The sequence below is a fragment of the Pteronotus mesoamericanus genome, unplaced genomic scaffold, assembly GCF_021234165.1.
Source record: "Pteronotus mesoamericanus isolate MK-2021 breed Mesoamerican mustached bat unplaced genomic scaffold, CSHL_Meso_final scaffold_371, whole genome shotgun sequence".
Taxonomy (NCBI): Eukaryota; Metazoa; Chordata; class Mammalia; order Chiroptera; family Mormoopidae; genus Pteronotus; species Pteronotus mesoamericanus.
The window spans coordinates 562190-589276 of record NW_026555314.1 but is presented as its reverse complement, the minus strand read 5'-3'; the positions used below and the strand labels follow the sequence as shown (position 1 = coordinate 589276).

Here is a 27087-nt window from a genome sequence, read left to right as displayed (position 1 = left end):
CCATCAGTAAAGTGGTGTGACAGCAGGACTGCTGATGACAATGAGACCTCAGAGAAAAACCCTGGTGAAATGGACAGGATCAACATCAGCGCCCCCTGTGGTAAAGAGGAGCAAGTGCATTTTGTGGAGGGCGAGGTGAGAGTCTAGATGTCACCCCTGCTCTGCGCCACCGCTGGGACCCCCCCTCAGTCCCCCCGCCTGAGATGCCTGCCTCCACCATGGCTTGGTTGACAAAGTTCCATGATCACCCTGTCAACGCACCCAGCAGGTGGTCCCTGTGCCCAGGTGAAGGAATCAGGAGTTTTTAGTGACTGGACATCCAACCTTGGCTGCTCTGTCACTTACTTGTGACTTGCCCCTGAGCAGAGACAGCGCATCGGGGAGCTTCGGGGACAAGGACAACTGGCCTGCAGCTGAGGCCTCCAAGCCCCATCTCACACCTAGCCTACGGCCCTGGGACTCACCGCTTTGGTGGATTCCAGGGCTCCGGAGGCCAGGGCATCCCGGCTGCCCCTGGTCTTGCTGCCGAGGTGGGGCGAGGAGGAGGGGGAGTCATCGATGTAGGGAAGCCCGTCCTGGTGGCGGCGCTGCTCCTCAGCCCGGTCCGCGGCACAGCTGTATCCAGGTGGTGTTCCGAATGACGTATCTGTGAGGGCAGAGGAGCAGCCTGTGTTAGAGACAGGGAGCAGGGGCTGAAGGGCCATTTGGCTGGGAGTGTTTACACCCCACCGGTCCCAGCAGGTATCCAGCTGACAACATCTGCCACCTGCAGGCATCAAAGAGTAACCTTAGGTACATTGACCTCACCTTCACAACTGACTGGCCAAAGACCCCAGGGTGAGGAGGGGATGCAACAGCAGTTTGCTTCCTAGACACAATATGAGACTGAGCTTCTGATGCCGTCTGGGACACATCTGTCCTTGTCCCAGGAGAGAGGCCTGAGCCATTATAGAACGGGAGGTGCAAAATTCTAGTGTTTTGCTGTCCAAGACAGTCCTCGTACACCTGTCCATGGGGATGTGACGGCGTGAAGAGCACAGCGGCCCAGGTGCAAGCCACAGCCACGTCGAGCAGCGCCCCATACCTGCCCCCGCCCCCGCCCCAGCCCAGGGAAAGTGTGCTGCAGCTCCCTCCCCTCCCCCTTCCAAATCTTTCAGCTGACTCCCAAACGGTCTGGCAAAGTCCCAGACCACCTTTACCCCAATCCCTGAGCCTATGAGGACAGAGACCAGCTTATCCTGCAACACACTCCCAGACACTGGGGACTATCCAGTCACCCAGAGTAACACTTCCTTCCCATCTGAAGACAGAAACCCCCTTCTTCCCAGGCCACACCCCTTGGCCTTTCCCCGAGCTCTGTTCCCAGACCCCTCACCCGGACATCAAGCCACGTGGCCCACCCCCCTCTCCAAGCCTCCACGAGGGTCCCTTCTGGACTCCTCCCAAAGGGCACTTTCATGGCCCACGGGTTTTCCGATAGGTCACACTGACTGGGTTGCGATGAGATCACATCACCTTCACCACGACTCGCCTGCAAGCAGACCCTCTACAGGTTACCACCACGGGGTCTCTGCACCGTTCACTCACCAAACAACCCCTGCCACCAGACATACCTGGTGGTGCCCAGACCACCCTGGCCAGGTGGGCGGAGGGTCACCCACAGACTTCCGAGTGGACCCAGAAATCCCAGAGGGGGACCATTTTCGGTTCTTTCCACATGCACAGGGAGCAGCTACGGCTGGAGCGACCTGGTGCTCACTGCAAGCTAGAACCGGCTGCCAGCGTGCTGGGCGACTCCTCCGCCCAGCTTCGGGGGCCCACGGATGGCCAAAGTCCCGGCCTCCTCCCACGCCTCTGCCACTCTCAGGTTCTCTTCTTCCCAGCAGGTCACACACTGTCTGATAGGTGTTCTAAGCCCTGGCTACACATCACTATCACCTGGAGAGCTTCAAGCACAATGCAGCTGGGCCCAACACAGACCAACCGAGTCAGATGCTGGGTTGGCCTGCCACCACCACCCACCATTACCCTGCCCCCGCCCCCTGCCCCAGCCAAGTGGCTCTGAAGGCTTCCCTGGGGGTTCCAGCAGGCAGCCAGCGCTGAGACCTGCTGCACTGACCCATCCGGCGTCTGGCACTGTGCTGGTTCCCACGCTGACCCACCCAGGTCCCATGTTGGCACAGAGGCACCAACTGCAAAGCCAGGCCGGGTGTTGCTTCTGCTAGGACCCTTCTGCAGGCTGACGGTAGCAGACGGGGTAGGAGGACAAGAGCACGGATGGCCTCCTGCCGAGTCCTCTAACAAGCTGTGCAAGGTGCCCTGGTGTCTTTAATCCACAAGCCACTGAAAGACCGTTGAAGGTACCAAGACCACTATGTTGGAACCAATGCTCAGCCCACTGGCCTCTGGGTATGGTATCGTCCTTGCTGGACAGTCAGAGGCCACGGTCAAGTTCTGCCTCCTCCTTTGAAAACTGACCTCTCACCCAGCACCTCTGAGGACAGCTGAGGAGGATTCAAATATATTAAAAAAATAAAACCTTGTTAATGCAGAACCCTAACCCTGTACCCCATGCTGAAAAAGGGGTCTGACTTCAGCTTCCAGTTCCTTCTGGGGAACGAAGGGGGTGTTTTGTTTGTTTGTGTGTTTTAAAATGAACACAGGGACTTTCTTATCCACTTAACAGCCACGAAATAAACCCTGTGTCACAAAAGCCCCTACTGGAGACATGCCCACCATGGGTACTGCTTCCAAAGGCAGCCCAGACCAGGCAGGTGGCTTCAGCTGTCAGGCAGGGCTGCGGAGGGGTCTCCTTGGGCCGTAGGGTTCCTCCGTACACACTCTCCAGATGGGGCAGGGGGCCGGCTCTACGAGCTGTGAGGGGACTTTCGCAGATGGGAGGCCCTGGTCCCACCTGCAGTCACCCAAGCCTTCCACGTCTCAGTCTTCCTGACTTTAAAATGAACTAGGTGATCAAGAGAGGCCCACTCAGCTCTGAAATGTTGTCGTCACTCTCTAGCGTGGCAAGCCATGCCCGCCCACCTCCTGAACCGCCTCCTCGCAGCTCTCTTACTCTGCTCCTCACGCTGCTTCTGGACCCAGGTTTTACATCAGCTCAGAGTTATCAGCGTCCACACATTCTAAACACCTTTAAACCGTTTTTTCAAAAAATAACAAAATTTTTAAAGCCAACATATTCTTTATTGTCTTTATCTGGGTGTCTTTACATGCTTTCCAGGCCCATGATTATACCGGGCTCACATCCATGGTCAAATCAACACAGAGTAACTCCCTAGTAAGAACTTGAGGGTCACGCTCAGGGGACCCAGGGCTTACCACAGAGGACCTGCAAAATTGGACATTTGTGAAACAATGTGCTGGCTTGGCAATGTCCTTGCTAAAACCTGGTTCAAGAACCAGGTGCCTGGCTAGGGTCTGCTGGCCAGTGTCAAGTGAGCCATCAACTGACTGATGGGGACACCTCCCCTTCACCAGGTGAGACTGAGGGACCAGGTTTTGCAGCCAGACTCCACTGGGTAATTATGAGGATCTAGTTAACTAAAAACCCAGGTGTTTTCCCACTGTGTATGCATCTCCCCAAACTGATGTCTGAGTAACTGATGCTTTTAAGTCTGCTGCTGCATTCCACCTGAGGGCTGCAGCCCACTGTCCCAGCTGACACAGACCGCCACCTCCCAAGAACCAGTGCAAAGTGACAGAAGAGGCTTGCTCTTCCTTCCTCTCTTAGGAACAACCAGTGGGAAAAGCTCTCTGGGCCTCGACACCGTGGGCAGCACTCAGACCTGGTGGCGGAGGCAGCTGAGCACTTCCTGCAAAGCTCTACCCAGAGCTGAAACCGATACCGGGGTCCTGCGGCTACAGGAGGTTCAGGGAGATGGAGGAGGATCATCTGAACAGCTAACCAGCTGGGGAGGGAGACAGCGAGGCCGAGTCCTGCCTGGAGCTCTGCAGACAGCAGCTGGCTCAGTGTGGAAAAGGGTCTTATACACTGAAATCTGAAACCTCTGCCTCTTCAGGCAAGTTGGTTTAGCTGCCCTAGTCTCTGCACTCTGCAAATCTATTATCCAATGCAAGAAAAAAGGGCAACCCTCCCCCAATAACAACAAAACAAAACAAAACAAAACAAAACAAAAAAAAAACAAGAGTAAGGCGGGGGAGGGGGGGGAGCGGTGCGCCACGTCAGTGCTCAGGTCACGTCTCTTTCTTACATCTCAAGAACAATACTGGGTTTAGTTTTGTTTTTAATCCTTCAAAAATTTAAATACAGAAACGCAGTATGATCCAGCAATTCCACTTCCAGGTACATACTCAAAAGAACTGAAAGCAGAGATTCAAACAGATATTTCTGCACCCACATTCCCAGCAGCATCACTCACAAGGGCCAAATGATGGAAGCAACTCAAGCGTCCACCACGTGGTCTGGACATACAATGGAATATTACTCAGCCTTCAAAAAGGGATGGAAATTCTGATGCATCTGCATGCGGAGGAACCTTGAGGACATTCTGCTAAGTGAAACAGGCCGGTCACAAAAAGACAAATTTAGATCATCCCACTTACATGAGCTTAGTACCTAGAGAAATCAAATTCATAAAGAAATCGGAATGGTGGGTGCCGGGAGCTGGGGAACAGAGAGCTGTTGTTGAATGGGGACAGAGTTTCAGTTTGGGAAGATGAAAAAAAGTTCCAGAGAGGGAGGGTGGTGGCAGTTGCACAATAATGTGAATGCACTTAATGCCACAGAACTGTGCCCTTCAAAATGGTTAAAATCATCCATTTTGTTATGCACATTTAACTACACACATACACACACACACATTTCCTACCGTCCCTCCCAGCCAGCGGCCATGATGGGGAGGCTGTGCCTGGGGAAGGCACGAAGGGCCTCCCCTTAATCGCCAGCAGCCCCCTGCAGCCACATCCGATACAAGCACAAACCAAGCTCAGCACTGCGGCTTCCGGGGGTGCTCCCAAGCTGATGACAGTGGGCACGGTGATGGGACATTCTGCTGCCTGTGTATTTGTTTACTAATGAAGAAGATAAAGGAAAGCTTTGCACATGCTCTGTCTATGTCCCCTCAAGAGGAGCCCCAGGCATCACACCCCTGGGCCACTCAAACTGGCACAGCCACACGCCTGGTTCTCGCCATCCCTCAGCTCGAACAGAGTGAACACCTCCTTTTCTGGGCCGTTCCCTTGCCCGCCAGCATTTTTCTGGTCCAGGCTGGGTGAGACTCCTGCCAGCCAACCTTCTGGGATCAGCCCACCAGAGGTCACATGTGGTGCCCACACAGGCCCCTCTCAGTGATCAATCTCCGTAAGACACCTGCCTGCAGCCTCCAGCCACCATCCTCCAGCTCTCAGAGAGCCAGCCCACAGCGGCCTTAAAGGCACCAGCTGCTTCAGGCGCGGCCCCTCAACCCCCCAGGGCTTGCCTGTCTCTTCTCCAAGCCTTGGTTCAAGCAGCTCCCATAACTTCAACACTCCCCTCCCCATTTTCGCTGCTACAAGAGAACATGCATCTCCCTCCAAGGCCTCTTCCAGGCCCTGCGGGGGCCCCTCCTGCAGAGGGCTCCCAGGAAATGTGTGCACAGCCAAACTCAGACTGCCAGCCACGCGTCTCCCAGGAGCAGCCAAGCAGAGTGACCCTCCAGGACCCAACATGCCCAGAGGGCCCCAGATCCTGTTTTCAGGTGCCTTACTACCACCAGAGGTGTGGGGCTCCAGGACCCCAGCTCCTTTCCTGTCCTCTGGCCAAGGAGCTCCGAGGTGAGAGCCTGGAGCAAGACCTTGGGCGAAACAAAGGTTACGCTCTTAGCTTTCCCCACCCAGAATAGATGGGCAGGGCCAGGGGAGGGTTTCTCACCACGGGATCCAGGGAAAGGGAGGAGGGACACCGGGAACTTGGGAGGGGGAGGCCGGGACTCAATCATGCAGAAAGACCGTGGGAACGGTGGTCTCCCATCCCTGTTTACACTGTCAGCAAACAGCTGGGCTTTATTTATTTACAAAAGTAAAAGTGTATCAAATGCCACCCTCCTTCCAGTGGCTGGGTCAGCCGCTGTGGAGAGGCCTCTGCAGAAGTGGACGAGGCGCCCCGTCTCGTCCTGTGACACCTGCAGCAGCCCTCCTTCCCCAGCTCCCCAGCTCCTCTCACGGCCGCATCCTCCCCCGGGTCACCGGCAAGCAGCACAGTGGCAGTGCTGGTGACACTTAAAGACTGCAGCTCACATTCTGGGAGGGGCCTCCAGGACAGGCTTTGAAAACCATGGCTGGGACTGGGAGGTCCAGGTCCCACCAACTGCTGGGATTCCACAGGTCGGTGCCGGCTCTGGACCCTGCACTCATCCACAGCCTTAGGTCTCCCTCCCACTCCTGTACGCTGAGAGCGGATTCTATCCACAGGCCTTGGGGCTCAGTGATCAAGGGCTGGCTCCTTTATTATGTGGCAGAGCCCCAGGTACAGCCAGGGAATATCTGTGGCACTTTAGGGAAGTAAATTTTGCAAACAGTGTAAAAACCTCAAATGGTTGACATATATTTGACAAAAATAACCACTATCCTTTGCTGGGTCTGTGCTCTGAACGAGCAACAGTGTTGACCGCCCACACCCATCGTCTCTGAATCCACCCGGCCCCCTCAGCGGGCAAGAACTTCTAGATGCTCATTTTTCAGACAGGAAACAGAGTCTCTGGAAGAGGAACAGGTGGATCCTGACTGCATCCAGATCCACCCTTGTGACCTGCCTAAATGGTCACTTTCCAAACACATTCCAAAGGAAAGACATTTCTAAAAGCCAGGTTGATGTGACCCAACAATCCCCCCCCGCCCCGCCATCCCGGGCCTGTACCTTAAAATGAAAATAAGTATACGAACCAAAACTTGTACCAGAATGTTCAAGCAGCATTATTCACAATGGTAAAAAGATAAAACAACTCAAATATCAACTGATGACTGGATAAACAAATTGTGGCATATCTTATCAATGACATTTTTCAGCTTTACAAAGGAATAAAGTATTAAGACAAGCTACACCACGAATGAGTCTTGAAAACATTATGCTAAGAAGGCAGCTGCAAAAGACCTAACTCCATTTAAACGAAATGTCCAGAATACGCACATCCCTAGAAACAGCAAGGAGATACTTCACAAGCATGGCATGGCGTTTCCTTTTGGGGTGATTAAAGTGTTTTGAAACTAAACAGAGGTGGTGGTTACACACTACTGTGAATATACTAAATGCCCCTGAATTCTTCACTTTAAAATGTTCAGTTTTATGTTATACACTTTCACCTAACCCCCCCCCCCCCCCCCGCAACAAACATACATCTGCTTTCCTTTCTTACACAGGAAGGCCAGAACACAACCCAGCTGTTTCCTGAAAACCAAAGGCGTCATTCTGGACAGACGTCAGAACTGCCTGGCACCACGACCCTGGGCCACCCACGGGCAGCTCTTTCTGAGTTATCAGGTTGGTTTCAGTGGTTTTTCTGCCTTCTCCTCCAAGGTCAGGTTGGCAGCTGTTCTTTCTTGCATCTACACCACGTGGGTCAAACCCTTTGTAACCGAGACATCCCCCATCCAGTTAATCACTGCGCCCTGGAGAGAGGCCTGGCTTTAGAGCCCTTGATTCTGTGGGAGAAGAGGGGGCACAGAGAGCACCCCAGGATCCTGGGACCTTTCAGCCCTCACGCTGTCACCCCAACAATGACATCCCCAAGCCAGCAGGGAAAGCCCCAGCTGCCAGGGCCGGGGGGAGGTCACAGTCCAGACCAGTGTGTGTCACACAGAAGGCCCCGAGGCTAGTCAAATCCTCGCAAAAGGCCAGAAATTCCAGATGGAACAGGCCTGCGCCCCACCTCTCCAGGAGGCCCTGCGTGCCCCGAGAGCCTCCTTGCGGCCAGCCCTTGCGGCTCTTCCCACTTGGGGTCTGGGTTCCAGCTGGTTGGAGACGGATCGCCAGGCCAAGGACCTTAAGAGGAGACCGCCCTGGATTATCCAATGGACACTAAACCCAATGATAAGTGTCCCTAAAAGTGATAGAAGAGAGAAACATGGTGGGAAGGAAGGATTCCCCCATCTGGCGGTCATGATATGGAGCATGGGCCAGGGCCCAGCTGCAGGCAGGCGCTCAATGGGTGAGCCTGGGAGGCCAGAAAAGACACCTGTCCCCACATTCCCCTCAGCACTGCTCCTCTTGAAGGAAGCCTGGGAGGCTTGGAAAGTTGGTGCACATATACCCACGTTCACAGCAGCATCATCCACAAACGGCCAAGGGATGGAAGCCACCCACGTGTCCATCAGTGGAGGAAGGGATAAACTACTGTAGTCTATGCATAAATGGACTATTACTCAGCCTTCAACAAGAAGGAAGTTCTGTAAGAGGCGACATGAATGAACCTTCAGGACCTTATGCCAAGTAAAATAAGCCAGTCACAAAAAGACAAATATGGTATGATTCCATTTATATAAATGTATTAGTTTGATAGGCATAACTATCAAACTGTAACTCCTGTAACAAAATACTACAGACTAAGTAGCTCAAACAACAGAAATTTGTTTTCTCACAGTTCTGGAAGCCAGGAATCTGAGATCAGGGTGTCAGCAAGGTTGGATTACAGTAAGAGCTCCCTTCCTGGCATGCAGATGAACGCATGCTCACTGTGTGCTCATAGGGCCTTGCCTTGGTGCATGTCCCTGGGAAAAGAGAGACAGCAAGCTCCCTGGTGTCTCTTCTTATAGGGGCACTATTCCCACATGAGGCCCATCTTCACACTCTCGTATGAACATAATTATCCCCCAAAGGCCCGTCTACAAATACCTCAATAGGATTAGGGCTTCGACATGTGAATCTGCGGGGGTGGGGGTGGGGTGGTGGATACAAACATTCAGTCCATGACATACGAGGTACCTAGGATAGGCAAATCCATAGAGACAGGAAGTAGAACGGTTGTTGCCGAGGGCTGAGGGAAGGAAAAATGGTTAGTTATTTAGTAGGTAGAGTTTCAGTTTGGGAAGATAAGAAAGTTCTAGAGATGGATGGATCGTTGCACATCAATTGAATGTACTTAATGCCACCGAACAGTACACTTATAAATGGTTAACATGATAAATTTTATGTTGTGCGTACTTTACCACAATTGGAAAAAAAAAACCTAATGATTAGACAAGTTTGGATATTAAATTTAAAAAAGCACAAAAGAAAAGGCATGCAGTGTTATGGGCTGAACTGTGTCTCCCCCCCCACCAAATTTCTTATGTTGAAGCCCTAACCCCCAGTACCACAGAATATGATCTTATTTGGAAACACGGTCTTCACCAAATTAAAATGAGGTCTTTAGGGTGGACTGTGTCCCTGTGAAAAGGGACATTTGGGGACAGACTGGCTCACAGGGAGGATGGCACGAACACATGAAGATGGCCATCTCCAAGCCAAGAAGGGGGCCCAGGACAGACTCTCCCTCACAGCCCTCAGAAGGAACCAACCCTGCCAACATCTGGACTTCCAGCCCCCCAAAATGAGACAGTGATGTCTAGCATTTGAGCCACGCAGCTTGTCGTTCTTTGCTATGCAGCCCTAACAAACTACCCAGGAACTGGGGAGCTCAGACACCCCTGCTGAGGAGCCACTTCCCATCCAGTGTCTCAGTAATCAGTGATTCATCTGCTCATGGAAATGAGCCGCTGGCCAGGCAGCTCCAGCTGCTGGGGACCATCCACACTCAGCAGCACACCCCCGGCCCCTCCACCTCTGCACTTAGCAGGGAGAGGAGAGGAAAAGGGCAGCCACTGAGCCCTATGTAGTCAGAGGGCAACAGGCCAGCCCCAGGCCACGCACCCCACAGCCACTCAACGCATCAGTGCCCCCCTGGGCTCTCCTCTGTAGCACTGCTCTTGCTCAGGAGCTAAGTTACCGCAGATCTGCCCGAGAGCCTCCTATTTGAGAATGGACCAGAATCACCCGGATTTCCATGAGTGTACAAGTCAGAAATGATAGAAACTAGGTCCCATTCTGAACCGCCTGCACAATAGAGTCAGCCGACCGCCCCCCTTAAGGGCAGAGTGGGAAGGGTGAGGGGCGCCCTCCTGAGTGGAGCCCCTGCAGCTTCAGATTCTTCCTCCCCGACCACGGGGCTGAGAAGGGAGCTTGTCCTGTTCTGAAAGGGAGGCTGACATACACATAAAGAAACAGAAGATGCTAAAATGACAAGTTTGTAGCACCTGGGAGTCAGACACCAACGCTGGGGGCAGACTGTCAACATATGCCTATGAGCCGGTGGGGGCTGAATGCCTACGCCCCCCGCCCAATTCGTATGTTGAAGCCCCAGCTCCTAAAGCAGTGTCATCTGGAGGTGGAGCCTTTGGGAGGTAATTAGGTTTAGATGAGGTCATGAGAGTGGGGCCCCCATGATGGGACCAGTATCCTTACAAGATAAGGCACCAGAGGGCTCGCGCTCTCTCTCACTGCTATGTGACAACAGAGGGGGCAGGTGTCTGCAAGCCAGGAGAACAGGAAAAGGGTCCTCACCAGGAACCAACCAGGCTGGCACCCTTATCTCAGACTTCCAGCCTCCAGAGCTGTTAGAGGTAAATGACTGCTGTTTAAGTCTCCCGTCTGCGGTGTTTTGTTATGGCAGCCCCCTCTGTTCTTGGTCGGCTCCAAGGCCTGGGTCCTCTCTGCTGGAGGACTGAACGAGGAGACGGGCCTGCGGTGAGCTGCAGTCTCCCCACTGGGAAGTGAACTGCTGGCTCGCCCGTGCTCCTGCCCTGAAGCAGCACAGCTCTGGCTCGGTCCCGGGGGCTCGTCTGCAAATCTCACCCCTTCCCGAGTCCTGGGTCGCCCCAAGCTACAGCGCCCCCGCAAGGTTCACTAGCTTCTCTATGCACACGGGGGAAGGCACCCATGATGCCAGGCTGGACTGGGGGCTCTGAGACCCCCAGCAGGCAACACACAGCAGTGGCAGCAGGTACTGTCCCGGCGCACTGCCTTGACTCCTTAGACCCCCACAAGGGAGCCACTGGTATATCCTTTTACAGATGAAAGTTACAGCAATATACCCTGAGCCTCACAGCTGGCAAGCTCAGTTGCAAAATGGAGATCCACCTGGCCAGGTCTCCGAGGCCAAGGCCACTTCCTGGAGCCTTAGGGGGTTTAGCCACATCCTGAGCTGGACCCCCAACTCCAGGCAGCAGAATTTTAGATGTACCCAATGAAAGCAGATGCCAAAAGCCAAGGAACAGACCAGGAGGTGATGAGAGTTTCAAAGGCTAGACTAAAATGGATTTTTCCCTGAAAAATCTGTGCTCAGGAATCAAGTGGCCAGGAACTCCCCCTTGACTTACGTATTTGGAAAAGGAAATACAATTCCTCTGTTTCCAGCCTCCCCTCTCCCAACCTTCCAGGCCTCTCCTGTCATCCCCGAAAAAGAGATGACAAACCAGGATCACCTAGGCCCCACAGAGGCTCCTTTCATCTTGATGTTCCCACCAGAGAATTGGGGTAATGATGCTCCACCCACACACCCTGAGGGGGTGACAAACAAGCCAGAGGAAGGAAGGTCTGGAAGCACATGTATCATTAATCATAATTATTGGAAGCCTTGGCTTTTCACATGGTCCAACCTGAGATAGTTATAGGCACTATGTCGCTTCTTTCCAGAAAACCGCGTCATTTCCTTCTGGCCGACCTTCCCTGTGGCTTTGCTCTCTATTTTCAAGCCACGCTCCACCTGGGGAAATGTGGTGAGGCCCACATGCTTGGGAAGACTCTTTTTGGGGCTGGGAGCCACATGTCAGGCCACTGTGGGTCAGAAGGTGACCCTGGCATGGTGATCCCATCTGCCCGGCCCACTCCACAGCCCTCCAGGGCCCCCTCGGCCCATCGCAGGGCCCAGGGCTGGTCCGCCAGGGAGGCCCGAGCCCCGCACCGTCCCAGCCACGCGGTGCCTCCACAGCTCTCCGCTACGCCAAGAAGCAGCAGGAGCAGAGCTCTCCCCACTTTCCAGCAGCCTTGGAATCTGCAGGCCACAGGGCTTCTGCGGAGCATAGGGTCTTGCAAACAGCTGAGGGGCCCGCCAGAAAACAAGCCAGCAACGATCTCGGTCCAGATGCAAGAGAAGACAAAGGACTAGCCTCTGCTCTTGACCTGAAACTTGAAACTGTCGTGTGGGAATTACCACCTGCGGTGATAATCCCAGTTGTCATCATGGTGTGACAGCCTGGACCAGGCCCATGTTCACTCCCTCCTCTGGCCAGGCTCCCATCCTTCTCCCCCCTGGGCACAGCTGTTGGACGCCCACTCACAGCTCCATCTCTGCCACCTGCCCATCAGGACAGCAGGTCCCGACACGGGTCTAGGGTGTGCTTGGTTCCAAAAGCATCTTGAGGGAAAAGTGAGTCCTCCAGGGAGAGTCTCAACCCAGAGACGGGGCAGTGTAGACCGTCACACCACAAAATGTCCTGGGCCCACCGGGTGCAGACACACTAGGAAGAGGCCCGCCCCTTGAGAATCACGTGAGCACAGGGAAGACAAGACATCTGGAAAGGGTCCCAGAGGTATCCGACACCAGCTCTGACCCAGTGCTTGTCCCAGAAATACCCCACATAGCAGGATGTCAGCTTGGCGCGACCGGTCACCCTGCCCAGCACTCATGCTGTGAGGCTGGCACCTCACTCGGGTACTGTTCAAAGCACAGAAGTTGAGCTCAGACTTCCCCGACAGGCCTGGAGAGAATGAAGCCAATCCCTGCACCTCACAACCTGGGCCCCTGCCCACTGCCAAGGTCACTGTCCTGGCGTCCTTTTACCTCCAGAGAGGGCACAGCCATCCCCTCTGCAGAGGAGAGTTATGGAGACCCCATCAGATCACATGCCCTGGCAGTGCCTGGCACACAGCAGGCATCTAACAGCTGTCGGTCCTCTCCTGGTCCTTGTGAAGGGAACGCCGGGCCTCTTCCCTCTGCCCACGTGGATCCTTCCCGTACTAAACGCTGTCTTCTGGAAGTCACTCTTGACTGTGCAGGACTGTGTTTCCCTGCTCTTACTTGAAGTGTGCTCTGCTCTTGGCTGGAGGGCGGGGGATGTCACTAGGAAAACTGGGGCAATGTAGCTGGATCCAGACCCCCCCCCCCAGAGCCACCAGCTTTCTTGCACCCCTTCCAAAGAGGCTGCATGGGTCAGCAACGTCGCAACCATGGAGACAAACATCCCCAGCTCCCTACACTGCTCAGCCAGGGTGCACCCTGGTATTACAGGGTGGAGATGAAGGGGAAGAGACAGTCATGCTTGGAGCCACATGGAGCCAGGTAGCAGGACTCAAGGCACCTGTCTGGAGAGACCAGCTTTTCCAAAGGAAATTGAGAGCCTGGAGGGCACTTGGGCAGCACATGAAAGGCTTCTGAGCTGGGTGACAAGCTGGGCTTCTAGCCACCATCCCCCCCAGCCCAGGGGGATCTGCTCCCACTGGCACAGAACTTTGGCTTTGAAGGGGAGGCACTCTGAGATGTGCCTCCCTGAAAAATCTGACAGACGCACTCACCCACCTATTGCAAGTTTCCAGAAAGACCCATGACTCACCAGTGACACAACACGTCTCTTCCTTTCCGCAGCCCCTGCCGTAACTTAGAACTCACAGGCCCAGACACTGACGCCCTCACTGCTCTGAGAAGATCCCTTAGTAGGAGAAGCACCAATGAGGGTTTATACCCAATATTGCCCCAGAGGGTGGAGTTCAGAGCCCCAAAAAAGACTGCGGAAGAGGAACAGGAACTGGGTCTATGCGCCAGCCCACATGGTTTTCACCTTCACTGTGGCTCAGAAATCAAGAGCACCAGGTCCAAGGCACTGCAGAGCCAGGAAAGGCGACGCTGACCTTTGCCAAGCGGCAGTCCAGCTGTGCCCACACCCCCCTCTCCCCTGCATCACCCCCACCACTGTGGCAGCTTCAGGCCACCCTGCAGCCGACCCGGCACCGGGGCTGGGCCCTGGTCCCACTGCTCTGGCTCACACACAAGCCCCGCCGGGGCCACGCTCACCACCTCGGCCACCTCCACCTCCTCCCTTGGCAGGCTCAGCTCCGCGTCGCCCTCCCGTGCCCCGCAGCCCAAGCAGACTGGACCCTCCATTCCCGATGGTCCATTCTGGGCTTTGCACCATACTCTCACCCTCTCCATCCAGACAGTGTCCCTCAGCCTCTGAATTCTACCAGTTCTTCACAGCCTGCCACTCCAACCACCCCTTCCCCAACGGCACTGAACCAGATGCCTGCTCCCCCTTGCCTGGGGGACACTCCCCCAGGTTCTTTCTCTCACTTACTGTGTATAAGAACCTCTTCAATATTCGACTGACTTTTCAACCCACCTCCTGATGCCAGAACCCTTCGTGACTACTGATAAGCTCCTCAGGATTGAGTCCTGAGTCCTGTCCCGCGTCAGGCCACTGACCGCCCAGGACCCAGGGACCATTTGTGGACGGACCAACCTCCTCCTCACTTATTCAATGCATGGTGCCACCCCAGGGCCCAGATCAAAATTAACAACCACCCACCCATACACATACCCACGGACACACAGGAGTACCGGGAAACACGAGATTAAAGGCAACCCCCTGTTTACAAAGCTGATGACACATAGTAAAATTTCCATTCACTATCTCCAGAGAGCCCAGCTGTGCACAGGGTTCTGTGAAAATGCTCACTCAGACACCCCGCAGCTGACAGCCATCCGGAGGCCTCGGCCTGGGTTTCAGAACATCTGAGGGGCGTGTGGGTTGAGCTCATTTCTGAGTCACAAACACCAAAAGTGATTTTTTGGGTCAGTGACGACCGGGAGAGCCTCCAACATCTGCCCACTGACCTCACGTGTCCGTGGCCAAAAGACTGATATTCTGTGGGCCCCTGGCTGGCACACCTCCCACAGCAGGCGAGGTCACCACGCTTTGCTGTGAACTGGGAGTGGAAATGCTGACAGAGAAGGGAGTGGAATGCTAAGGGCCCAGGTACCTATTACGTGCACACATGGAGCCGGCACTTCACATTCATCACTGAACCGGAGCCCCACGCTTTGGGGAAGGCAGGGAGAAGCAGTCATGGTATCTTTTCTGTTTCCAAACAACAACAGCCTGTCACTACTGGGCAGAGAACTGCCACAGGCTGCCTCTGCCAGGAGAAGGGCCGGTGGGAGCTGCAGGAATAAGCTGCTGGAGCCTGGAACTGGCACAGGCTGCTCGGAAGCATGTTTCAAGAACTGAGCATCTGAGTGCGGAGTTGGGGCCACAAACAGGCATGTGGGCCTGTGGGAGGCTCCAGAGCAGACACTCCCCACTGCTCGGGGCTCTGCCTGCAGTTACCAAGGCTCCCAGGAGACCACAGCAGGTGCAGAGGAGCTGCGGAAGGGAGGTTTTCCACCAGACCCCAGTAGTCCGGAGCCATTCTTCTCTCCAAGGCTTTGGACGCAAGTGCAGGCTGAGACCACCTGAGTTTTGACCTTTGCCCTTGACATTCTCCTCCTTGCACAAGTATCCTCTGTGTGGCACATGTGTGTAAATATGCCTGTGGCTGTGTGCTGTTTATGTGTGCATGTGTGTGAAGTGTGTGCACAGCATGTGTGTGCAGACGCGTGCATGTGCGTAGCATGTGCATCCACCAAAGGGAGCCTAGCCCAGCTGCTCAGGCGGGCAGCTCCCACTCACCTTTGCCAAACGGACACGGAACAGAGGCTCCGTGGCCTGGCCCCACAGCATCAGACGTTGCTAATGAGATCTCTCTATATCTGTGTGACACAGCAGCACTCTCAGACTCTCTCACTGGCCACCTCACCTTGAGGCTGAAGCAGAACAGGGCTATGCATACATATAGGCGCATTAGGTGGTGTTCCGACCAGCCACTGGGGCACAGAGAGGGCTGCTGGCTGAGCTGGGCTGGAACCTCGATCCCACTGAGGCCCCATCTGCCCTCAGGCTCCTGCGTCTGCAGGTGACAGAGCCCTGCACCCGCTCTGGCAGGCCCACAGCCACCCCCGAGACTGGCGGCACTTAAGCTGCTGGTTTGGGGCAGAACTCGCATACTGGGCAACAGAGACACTGGCTCAAACCCAGTGCCACCACTGTCCAGGTGGGTGACCTTGGCAGGTTACATCTCTCTGGGCCCCGTGCTTCTTATCAATAGAAAAAGAGGACTCAGCTGGTCAGGCAGCTGGCACACTCAGAGGAGGAGGTACAGGGCACCATGCTTGGTGCCGCGTCCAGGATGGCGCCCCCCCAGAGGTTCTACCACCTCAGCTGGGCCAGCAGCTCTGTGGGCCTCTCCTTGGCAAGGCACTGGGCCTTGAGACTTCCAACTGCTGGGGAGCCAAGAAGCAACATAAAATTAGGGAATAATGCGGAGCTCTGAGTTAGTAGAGTGGACAGCAAGTCCCTGGACCAGAAGGCTAGAAAGGACAACACAGCTCAGTATTTGAAGGATGAGTGGCCGCTGGACAGACCAAGGGTGCACGAGGGAGCAGGCAGGCAAGACAGGGCCAAGGGGAAAGCCAGGGAGGGCTGAGAAAAAGGATGAAAAGACCCCAAAGACTGACTCACTCCTCTGGGGCTTCCCTCCCCCCACCTGTAGCTCTAGCCTGGGATCAGATTCTCCCTCTGAGAATGAGAGCGGGCGCGGGTGGGGACGTAACTCACGGGCCCACGTGTTTCCTGCGCCCGGCCAGATGGTGCAGGCGGCCCGGGCATCCAGGGAAGAACGCACTGCGCATTCCTGCTGGATTCCACGCCTGCTCTGCGCAGCAGCAGGCAGGGGGCGGGGAGGGGGGACACAGCCTCCTCACCAGGCAGCCTGAGTCCACGTGGCCTCTCGGCCCCGCAGGTCCTTCCAGCACGTGCTGCTGTTCCCTGTCCCAAAGTACAGCAGGAAAATCATCGCAAACACGATCCCTCCTTCCCCATTCCCGAGCACCTACACGGAGCCGGGCTGTTTTGGACCTTACTGCTAATCCCAACACAGCCCTATAAATTCCTAGAATCACTCCCATTTGACAAATGGGAAAACAGACACAGAGAGAAACAGTAACTCGCCTGATGCCACCTGCTCCATCAGATGGTTCCGGACACTGTGCTCCCCAGTCCCCCCTGGGGGCCCCACCACAGAGAAGCAGGAACCCTGTACCATGGCCGGCACATTCCACGAAGGAACACTATGTGTCCATAACAACTGCAGGGAGTGGGTGGTGCTCTAGGGAATGACAGCTGGATGTGGGGCTGGGGACAGGCTGCTGGGGAAGCAGCGCTGGCATGCAGGAGAGGCGGGAGGGGGAGGCAATTTCTGGGGTCCTCCAGCCAGGCGTCCCTGATGTTACCAAGGGACTCCATGCATTCATGGCCTGAAGCCTTTCTCTCCCTGGAAACACAGGAAGGAACTTTATTTAATATGCAGACAGCGGTACCTACCTGCAAAGACCTCTGACTCAGACAGATCATGGGATCAAGGAAAGGGCCTGGAGCAGAGCAGCGAGTGGGCAAACAAGGGCATGCTGCTGAGTAGCCAGGGGGAGGTGGAGGAGGGGCTTCTGCCAAACTACGGCCAGGCAGGCGCCCTGGCTTGTTGGGGCCAAGGCCAGGGGGAGCCCTAGTGTGGGCCAGGCCAGGCTCGGGGTTTTGGGAGGAGCTGCGGGGTAGCTGCTGGGGAAGGCTCAGGGGCCCAGCCCAGGCCACGACCCTCTGAGTGAGGTCTAAGGGCAGTGGTCAATCCCAGGGAGCATGACCGCACAGAAAGAGGGCCACAAAGGTAGAAGCGTTAACTTCCAGCTCCCGCAGAGACAGAGAAAGCACACTGCACCCTCCTCCGCTCAGAACGAGAAATTCTAGACAAGGCACGTGAAATAGCTCCCACGGGACTCTGAAAGGTAAGAGCAGGCCTGGGCGGGAAGCTCAGAACCTGAGGGACACTGTGGCAGTGAGTTGTCTGGTGTTTCGTTTTTGTTTTTTAAACTTTTTTTCTTTTTAGAGCAAAACTGAGCAGAAGGTTTCCCATATGCTTCTTCCCCCACCACAGCCTCTCCCACTATCAACATCCTGCACCAGAGCGGGTCATTCGTTACAATCAGATGTGACCATTAACATCATCCAGAGTCCACGGTTTGCACTGGGGTTGGTGGTGTTCGTTCTGTGGATGTGGACAAATACAAAATGACATGGGTCCACCAGCACAGTACCATACAGAGCAGTAGCGGTTCCCGCCTCTTGGTTACGCCAGCCTGGGCATCAGAGCAGCACCAACCGCCAATAGGCACTGACAGAAAGAAAAAACAACAACAACAAAAAAACGAACGGAAAAGCCTGCTCTCTCTAAGCTGAAGGGCCAGGAAGGAGGGATTAAACTCTCTTGATCTTACCGACCTCACTCTAGGTAGACAGCACCAAAAATGGGGCACCCGTTCCCCTCCTCACAGACAGTGGGTCCCAAGGTGTGGCATTTCCAGTCTACGCTAGGCGAGTGCCACCAACGGGGCAGTGTCCCTGCCTTCACCAACACATGGCGGGCCCTCGTGGTGGAACTCGGGTGACAGCACAGGGCGGCTGGAGCCCCAGCCTTCCAGTCGGAACCTGGGGAAGTAGGGAACGTGGGGATGGTCGTGGAGGGGAGGGAGCTGAGGGAAGGACCCTTCAAATCTGTGGGAGAAGCCCTGGACTCCCCCCAAGTCGTACGTGTGTGAAACCACTTGGAATCAGCACAGGACTGGGTGCTGAGCCACCCCTGCAAGAACTAAGACCGGCTCCCCCATTGCAGACTGACCACTGGGTGGTGCACAGCAGGGTGGACAGCGGAGTCACAGGCCAGAGAGAGTGGGCCAGGACATGTGGTCTGAATCTAACTGGGTTGACTCCTCGTTTTAACAACTCAATCAATAACTCCAGAATATTTAAACAGAAACCACAGTCTCATAACATAATATTCAAAAATGTCCAGGATACAATCCAAAATTACTTGACAAAGAACCAGGAAACCTAAACAACTGTCAAGGGAAAAAGCAATCAATAAATATCAACCCCCAGATAAACCAGAGGTGCCTCAGAGAAACCCAGGTGGACGTTCCTCAACCCACCAGGACAGAAAACAGCATCTGCCCTGGAAGAGAGGGAAGCCCCAGCCCATTCACTCTCTCCTGGAACCATTCTGAGACTTCTGAGCTTGGTTTCCTCTCAACGGAACTTGCTGGGGACCACCCATCCAAACCCTCATGCCCCTAGGCGTCCCTGGGGCTGACAAAGGCCACAGGAAAGGCGCCCTGGGGCGGACAGTAACTGAGGCAGACAGAGGCTCCGCGCGAAGGCACAAGGACCTCTTCACAAGGACCTCGAGAGACCGCCCAGCCTTCTACATTTCTTAGGTGCAGGAACTGCCCAGAAACCAAATCTCCAATAACTCAGGACCTTGAAAGTTCTAAAGGGACTCCATGCTGTCAAGATCCCACCAGCAAAGGATCTGTCTGGGGCGGGGGAGGGGAAGTGCGGGCAGAGAGGAAGAACTGCTGAATCAGGAGGGTCAAAAGGTGTTCTTCAGGTATCGCTGTCACCAAGCAGCTGAACACCAAGCATGAAAATACACGTGAAAACAGTTTATCCTTTCCAAAGCTCTCCCCCGATGGGAATTTCTCACATTCCTTGACAGCTTATCCAGCGTTTAGCCAGGCTCTCAGTCAAGATGTTCCTCCTTCTGCCCCACAGGGCAGCTCGGATGCTGGTGAATTCTCCCTTCTCTGCTCGAGGGCTGGACCACAGGGCAGCCTGCTCCTGGAGCCTCCCCGCCTGATTCTGAGCTGGGTGACATGCAAGAGATGAACCCTTGGAACCTCTTCTGGCAACTGGGGATAACGGGAGCGACTCGGCCGGGCTGTTCTGAGATTAAATGTGACGACAGACCCACCGCTGCACCTGGTACATAGTAGGCGCAGAAAGTGGTGGCTACCGATAGCAAGTGGCACTCGTTCACCTGCGTCTCCAGGCTAAAAGAATCGACATCTTCAAATATTTTCTGAAAGGCCCTATTTTCTACCCTTTCAATCACTCAGCTTACTCAGGCAGCTCAGCATTTGCATGGTTTTTGGCTTTAAGGGAATTTTTAAAGAAATTTTTTTTTGATAAATTTGACACGTAACATTTTGTAAATCTGAGGTGTACAGCATGTTACTTTGATATATTTATATAATGTGATTGCCACTGAAGCAATATTGATCCCATTACAATCATTATAGGACAATACTATCGTCTATATTCATTATACTATGCTTTAGAGCTCTACAGCTTATTTACTACTTGTTATTAAGTTTGTACCTTAAACACCATCAATCTTATACACCCCACATCTCCGGTAACCAACATTTTACTTTCTTTCTTTCTTTTTTTTATGGGCTTCCCTTTTTTAGATTCCCCATTGAGGGAATTCCTTTAAAGCGCAAGGGGAAGCTATGTTGACAGCAGGGAGCTCACCTGTTCAAAAGGACCCCGTCACAGACGCACACACGGCCGCCCCCAGACATTCATGGCTCCATCCTGGGCCCGGCCTCCAAGCCAAGTCAAACTTCCGCCTGCCCCCAAACCCCAGTCCTCTGGCCCCTTTCAGGTGGAACTGAGAGGGCTTGGGTTTCCATATTAAACCTAATTTAAAGGGCAGACTGCTGGAGGGGAGGAGGCTCTCTGCGGGCTTGCTGTTCTGGGGCCCCTCCACCTCTGTGTTTTATCCTAGACCTGGGATCCCCAAGCTTTTTCTGCAGAGCCAGCCAGTAAATATTTTCAGCTTTGCAAGCCATGTGGTATCTGTCACAACTACTCAACTTTGCCATTATAGTGTGAAAGCAGCCATAGAGCCTGCATAGACCAATGAGTACGCTGTGTTCCAATAAAACTTTATTTACGAAAGTAAGTGATGGGTCACACTGAGAAACAGTTTGCTGACCTTTGGCCTAAATGGCCGCGAGAGGCCCCAACCACAATCCTCTCTGTAGTGTCAGAACTTGGCTATTTCTTGCCGTCATCATAGACCTAGAAATTTGTTATGCAGCTTAGGAACCTCTCTCTTCATCTCTGCCCAGGCATTTAAATGCTGCCAAGAACTTACCAGGCACCATGCCATGAGACACAAGAATGTCTCCCCTCGCTCCCTTCGCATGTGGCACCCAATAACAACACATACACACACGCTCTTAGTACTAACAAGTATCAAAGAATGATTTCGGGCCTTGTGAGAAGAACATTTCTAAATAGAAAGCTCACATCAGCCACAGCAGAAAACATGAGCCAGGATCTTGATTCATACTTAACAGAAATTCTGCTGGAAAACAGCACAGGACTCCTGGAGGAAATGAATCATTTATGGAGTCCAAGGAGGAGGTTTGCATGGTTTCTAAGGCAATACCCGCCCCACCCTGCCCCACCCCAAGGAAGGTCCTTCCCCTCCTTCAGCAGGGCCTCCCGGTCCTGAGGATGGAGATCAGGATGTGGGCAAGGGAGCGTGCCAGGCTGGGTGGGGAGTTTGTTTGTGTAGGTTTTTACCAGCCTGTTTCCAAAAGGATCTGAGGCAGCCGGAAAGAAGTTGAACAGTGTAAAAATAAGACCACTGGGAAGAAAACAAAAATGAAGAACCAAAGAATGTTTGTTTTAGGTCTGTGGGATGTATTAACCATGCCAACTGAACACTGAATTTGGCCCCCACACTTCCTGATGGCAAAGGCCAGAAAAAGGGATGAGTCTTGGATAAGAGCTGCTGCCAGGTGGGGAGCGGGGAGGCTGGACGACTTGAGGGCCTGGAGCCCTCACCACGGCTCCGCTCCGTAGGTCTGTGAGTCCACCCCTCCCCCCAAGTGCTGGCGCGCACCGCAAATACATGACGAGAACGGGATGCCAGCAAGAGGTCAAGGGCGAGAAGCATGCCCTGAGCCCTCTCAGCCTCCTCCAGACCCACGGGAATTCCCCAAAATCAAAGTCCTGGACAGCGGCCAGCACAGGCTGGGTCGGAGAAACTGACGCCATGCCCTCAGAGCCTCGGGCGGGAGAGCCTGGGGCATGGGCCCTGCGCTCCAGTCTCTGGCCTCTGGCCCGCAGTCCTGGCTCTGGCTGAGTCCACGCCCTCCACCTGGCTTGGCCAGCACACTGCCGGGGGGATCTGAGAAGCAGGGTGGGGTCCACAGAGAGAGTGGGCCCAGGGATGCACAAAGAGGAAGTCCCAAAATAATCACAATGTGCGCTACTTTGGGCTCGGGTGACGTCTCTGGTCTAGGCTCCTGAAGGTCAGGTGTCCTCTCTATTTAAATGCAAGAGGGGAACCGAGCACAGGAAAAGCACAACGCCAAACTGTTTCATTAATCAGGGTGCACACATGGGGGAGGGGGATCTCAGTACTGCTCAGGGCAGGCTGGGGCACCTCCTGCTGGGGCAGACCCTTCTTGCGGCAGCCCAGCTAACAGCACCCGATGCCCGGCCTGCCTGCGAGGACTCTGAGGCTGTCCCCATGCCTCGTGGCTGAGAGAACCAGACACATCCATGAGAACACTCAGCCCCAGCCCCGACCCGCTCCAGGCTCACCAAGGGTTGCTCTGCCCGGGTTTGGGAGGGAGTCCCCCTCCTCTTCTGATGAGAAGGGTCTCCACACAAACAGAGGCATCCCGGTGGGCACTGTGGGGGGTGGGGGATGGGCCCTCCTTCCAGCCTCTGCCCTCTCCTCGGAGAATGTGGCTCCCTCACTCCCAAGGTCACTCAGAGTGAGGGGACTTGTGACCCACCCAGAGGCGCAGGCGGAGGCTGAGCTCTAGAAGAAACAGTGTCTCTCCTGTTACTACCCAGGCTGCCAGGAGGTGCCACAGGAGGGTCACTCCCAAAGTCTCCCCTGACAGTCTACAAACAAAGTCAAAAAATACAAATGCTGGTCCGAAAAACCCCCTCTGAGAAGAGCCCCAGGGAGCAGAGAGGTGGCCCCAGGACACCAGGAGCGAATGCTGTGTGGCAACCACGGCCGATGCCCAGGGACCGGCGCCCACACCCATCTTCCTGTTGTGGAGTCAGTCCCTACATTTGCCATTTCAGCACCAGCTTCCTTTAGACCATGTGGAAGGGAGAGATAAACTGGCCCTCTCAGCCGGTGGCCAAGATAAGAGACCTCCTGTCACTCCCCTTGAGTGGCATCCGAGGCACAAGGGCATCTGCCCTTGGGAAAGGCAGGAAGGGGCGGCTCCCTGGGAAGGCAGGGCCTGATTCAGGGTTTTATGGGGGAGAAGGAAAGAAGAGGTCAGGGAAGGGCTTGCCCTGCACGGAGGAGGACCAGGGCCCCTGGTCAGCTCTGTGTGGGGTAAAAACCACATGCAACCAGGGCCCAGCCACAAAACCCAAAATCTACTGTGCACTGGGAGGGCGGGGCCATGGCTGGCTCCTTACCCACTGGAATCTGGGGGCTCGGAGACCCCGTCCACCTTGCCTCTCCTTGACCCCTCCTGCTGCCCCATTTGAAGGCCCAGCAAGTCAGGGGAACTAATGCCCTGAAGAGCAGGAGCCACTGCATCAGCATGCACACACCTCAAGGACCTGTGGCCCACACTGTCACACTCAGGATTTCGCATGTGCTCTCATTCCATCTCAAGGCACACGAGGACAAAGTCAGCATCCTCATCGTAAAGACGAGGTTCAGAGACACTAAAGCATGTGCAGACAGCACAAACCCCAGCGCCAGAGCTTCCACTCCTCTCCTTGTGCGATGCGCAGGCATATGCACGCACGTATACACATGGATTCGGACACGCACGCACACATGCACTCACACCCACGCCCTTGTGCACTCTCTCCAAGTCCCTTGGCTGAGCCCTTGTCCACAGAGAGATGCTGCCCAGAGACCCAGGTGGATGGAAATGGGGACAGGAATTCTGCCCAGGTGCCCTCCTCGAGGTCCTGGCTGCCCAAGAGGAAGAATCAGGTTCTCGAACCCCATGTCTCAGGTAACAATGATCTGACTTTGTTCTTTCTGATCTGTTTAGGGTACACCGCTGGTTAGGGTCCCCAAGCCCACTGGGCCTTGAAGCCACGTCTTTCTGGACCCTTTGCCCTTAGCCAAATCCCACCCTCCCTTAGCCTTCTCCACAAAATCTACACCACGAAACATTCCCTGTTCCGAATGCTCACAGCACTTTGCATTTGTGCCACTTATTTGACAACTGTAGGAGCCTTTCTTACCAGTATAGTGTGAACTATCACTTTCCTTATTTTATTTCTCCTATTTGTGTACCACCTCCCACTCAGGCTGGAAACTGCCAGTATCCATTGGATACTTAGGAAAGCCCCTTCTAAGGCTTTCCTGTGCCTAGGAGTGGGCCCAAGACAAAACAGCCAGGTGGCCATCCTGTCCCCCTGCCAACACTAACCAAGCACCAGCTACACGCCAGCCCCGCTCTAGGTGGTGGGGATGCAGAAGTGAACACAGGCCTCAGGAAGCTTGGGCAGGAGGGAGACCAACAGGCAGGGACAGGCACAGGAACACCTGGTGAGTATCACTTCTCTATAACCAAGGTGATCCCCCTGCCCCGCCCCAAACCAAAGCTGTCTGTTGAAGAAATGGGACGTAGGCAGAAAATCCAGTAAACCCAACCTGCAAAACAAAAATTCTATTTTCCAGCAACTGGAGATCTGACCTGAGTCCTGAGACATGAAGGTTCCTTCACCCTGGAAGTGAGAGCCTTTAAAGGCCCCATTGGTGCCGGGAACTTTCTGTGAGCAGCACTGAGCAGCGTAGGTGCCCTTACCTGGCCTCGGCATTCGGCACAGAGCGGGGTGAAAGGGCTTCCCTGCTCCCCTCCCCCGAGTCTCCTACAGAGCCCCCCAGTCCCTGCTTCAAACCCATCACCTGGAGCCTCTCGCATGAAGACACCTCCCACCTCTCCTGGCCCTGGGGGAGGCGGAGCAGAAACGGAGAACCACCACGTAGGACTTAGGACAGTATCAGACAGAAACTGGAGGGAAGGGGAGAGGGTAGGGGAGCAGTTGGGGGAGGACCGGGAAACAGTCCCCCACGGCTCCCCCGCGAAGCAAAGGTGCTCTGCTCTCCCTGGGGAGGGTCGCTTGGCCGTGAGCACCAGAGACCTGAAGTCTCCATCCGGAGCACGAGCAGGTCATTTTTCACCTGCACTACGATTCTCTGATTTGTAAGAAGGGGAGCAAATTACGGATACGACTTCCTTGTGCACTGGGAAGAATAAAGCAGGCACTTGAAGAGATTCTAGTTCAGTGTCAAGGAGGCTGGATCCAGGAGATAATTATAAGGTACTGTGAGCCCATTAGAGTGAGAACTGGACCCAAGGAAGCCACTGTGCAGATCCTGCCCCCCCATCATGTTCTAGCAGAGGCTTCAAAGATGCCAAGAGGCTGCCATGTGAAAACAACGCCCCGAGCGTCCCCAGGGACCTGCTGATAGAGAGCAGATCCAACTCCTTATCCAGAGTGATGCAGCGCCAGGAAATGAAATACATCTCGTTCACAGCCCACGGTGCATGCTGGCTCCTCTCCTCTCCTCTGATTTTCACACCTCAGCAGCTTATTGCAAAGAGCATGAACAAGGCCCCAAGTAAAGAGCGACAGAAAGTGCGCTGAGCTTTCTGATGGGCAGGGAAGGAAAAGCGCTCCCCCACGTGTCTCACGCCCCGGGCTGGGAGGTCCCCGTGTTTTTAGCAGTTCACATCTGAACTCGGCCTGGAAGCAAATTCTGCTCAAAGACAGAGCCAAAAAGACCTGGGTAGAGCAGCAGGCTGGGCTGGCCATTCCCCAGCCACCTGACGTCACCTGCACCTGGCTTCTCCAAGGAGGTCATATACCACCATTACCTGCCCTCACAAAGCCCGCCTGGAACGTGACACGTGGCTGTCACTACACTGCAGGGAAAACCTCAGTGCAAACCTCCCTCTTTCAGAAGCACATTCAACAGAAGGAGTTGGTCCCCTTGGTCGCCACTGGAGGGATGGAAGTGCTTCCGGGACCTATAAGGGTGGGGGGCGGACCAGGACCCTGTGCGCTCTGTCGGTCCTGGAGCTCACTAAGAAGCCTGTGCCACACAACCTCAAAGGGCAGGTGGCAGGAGAGTCCCCTGCTCCTGCCTCATACAGGAGCCAGCGAGCACCAGCCAGCCGCCCCCCAGCACCAGCCAGCCGCCCCCCTACCTATCCCAGGGCCCTGTCTTCAGAAGGAGAGGTGGTGATAAAGGGAGTTTGGACTGTGCACAAAGGAGGTGCAAATGAGGGGCTGGGTGAGGTCAGGGGAGGGAGACAAGTCAAAGGAGAGAGAGGGATGCTGGGGGTGGGGACACAAAGGAGGCTCATGAAGAAAGTAGCATTGGAGCCGGACCCTGGAGGACACGTGGATCGGGGCAGGCGGGGATGCATGGGAGGCCTTCCAGGTGAAGCTTCCGTCAGGGTGCAGGAAGTGGGGAGAAGGGAACTGCTCTGCCACCGGGGCTGAGCTGAGGGGGAGGGGCGGAGACGTGCGGACGGTCCTGCCTGCCTGCCTGCCTGGGAAGCGCAGCCTTGAGCAACAGGCCAAGGGTGGGGGTCCTGAGAAGGGAGTGAGGACTGGGGCCCTGCGAAGGGGAATCCGGCACACACACTGGCTGACCTGGGGAGGAGCTGAGCCGAGTTCAAGGGCAGGGTGGGGCCACAGTCAAGGTGAAGGGGCCAGTCCCGTCCACGGGGCTCTGGGCTCCACGTGGGCCCGGTTGTGGAAGCGCGGTGGGGAGAGGCTGGGCGCAGGCGGCTTCCTGCTGAAATATCACCTAATGTCAGAGACAGACCTGGCAGACACCCACCACCCACTCAAGGGTCTTCAGTGAGCGCTCCCAACTATTTGCTGACTCACTGGAATTTCCAGCTCTCAGAAGCAGCGCCATGCTGGAAGCCACTTCCCCACAAGGGCCATCTGTTGGTTTATATGCTTTGCTTCTCTTCACTTTCTCTCCTCCCCGTGGATTATTTTTAAAAGATTAGGTTTCCTGTTTTCACTGTCTGGCTGGCCGGCCCTCTGTCCATCTGTCCGTCATCACAGCCACTGGGGCAGTGG

The 27087-nt window shown here is 54.9% G+C and overlaps 1 protein-coding gene across 1 annotated transcript in view; it reads right to left on the bottom strand.

Annotated features, from left to right (window-relative positions):
• BCR (BCR activator of RhoGEF and GTPase) overlaps positions 1 to 27087 on the bottom strand; it is a 110090-nt gene that overhangs the window by 53625 nt on the left and 29378 nt on the right. The window contains exon 2 of the mRNA XM_054592822.1: positions 465 to 646. Within this exon, the coding sequence (XP_054448797.1) occupies positions 465 to 646 (182 nt within the window). The remainder of the gene's footprint in view (positions 1 to 464; positions 647 to 27087) is intronic.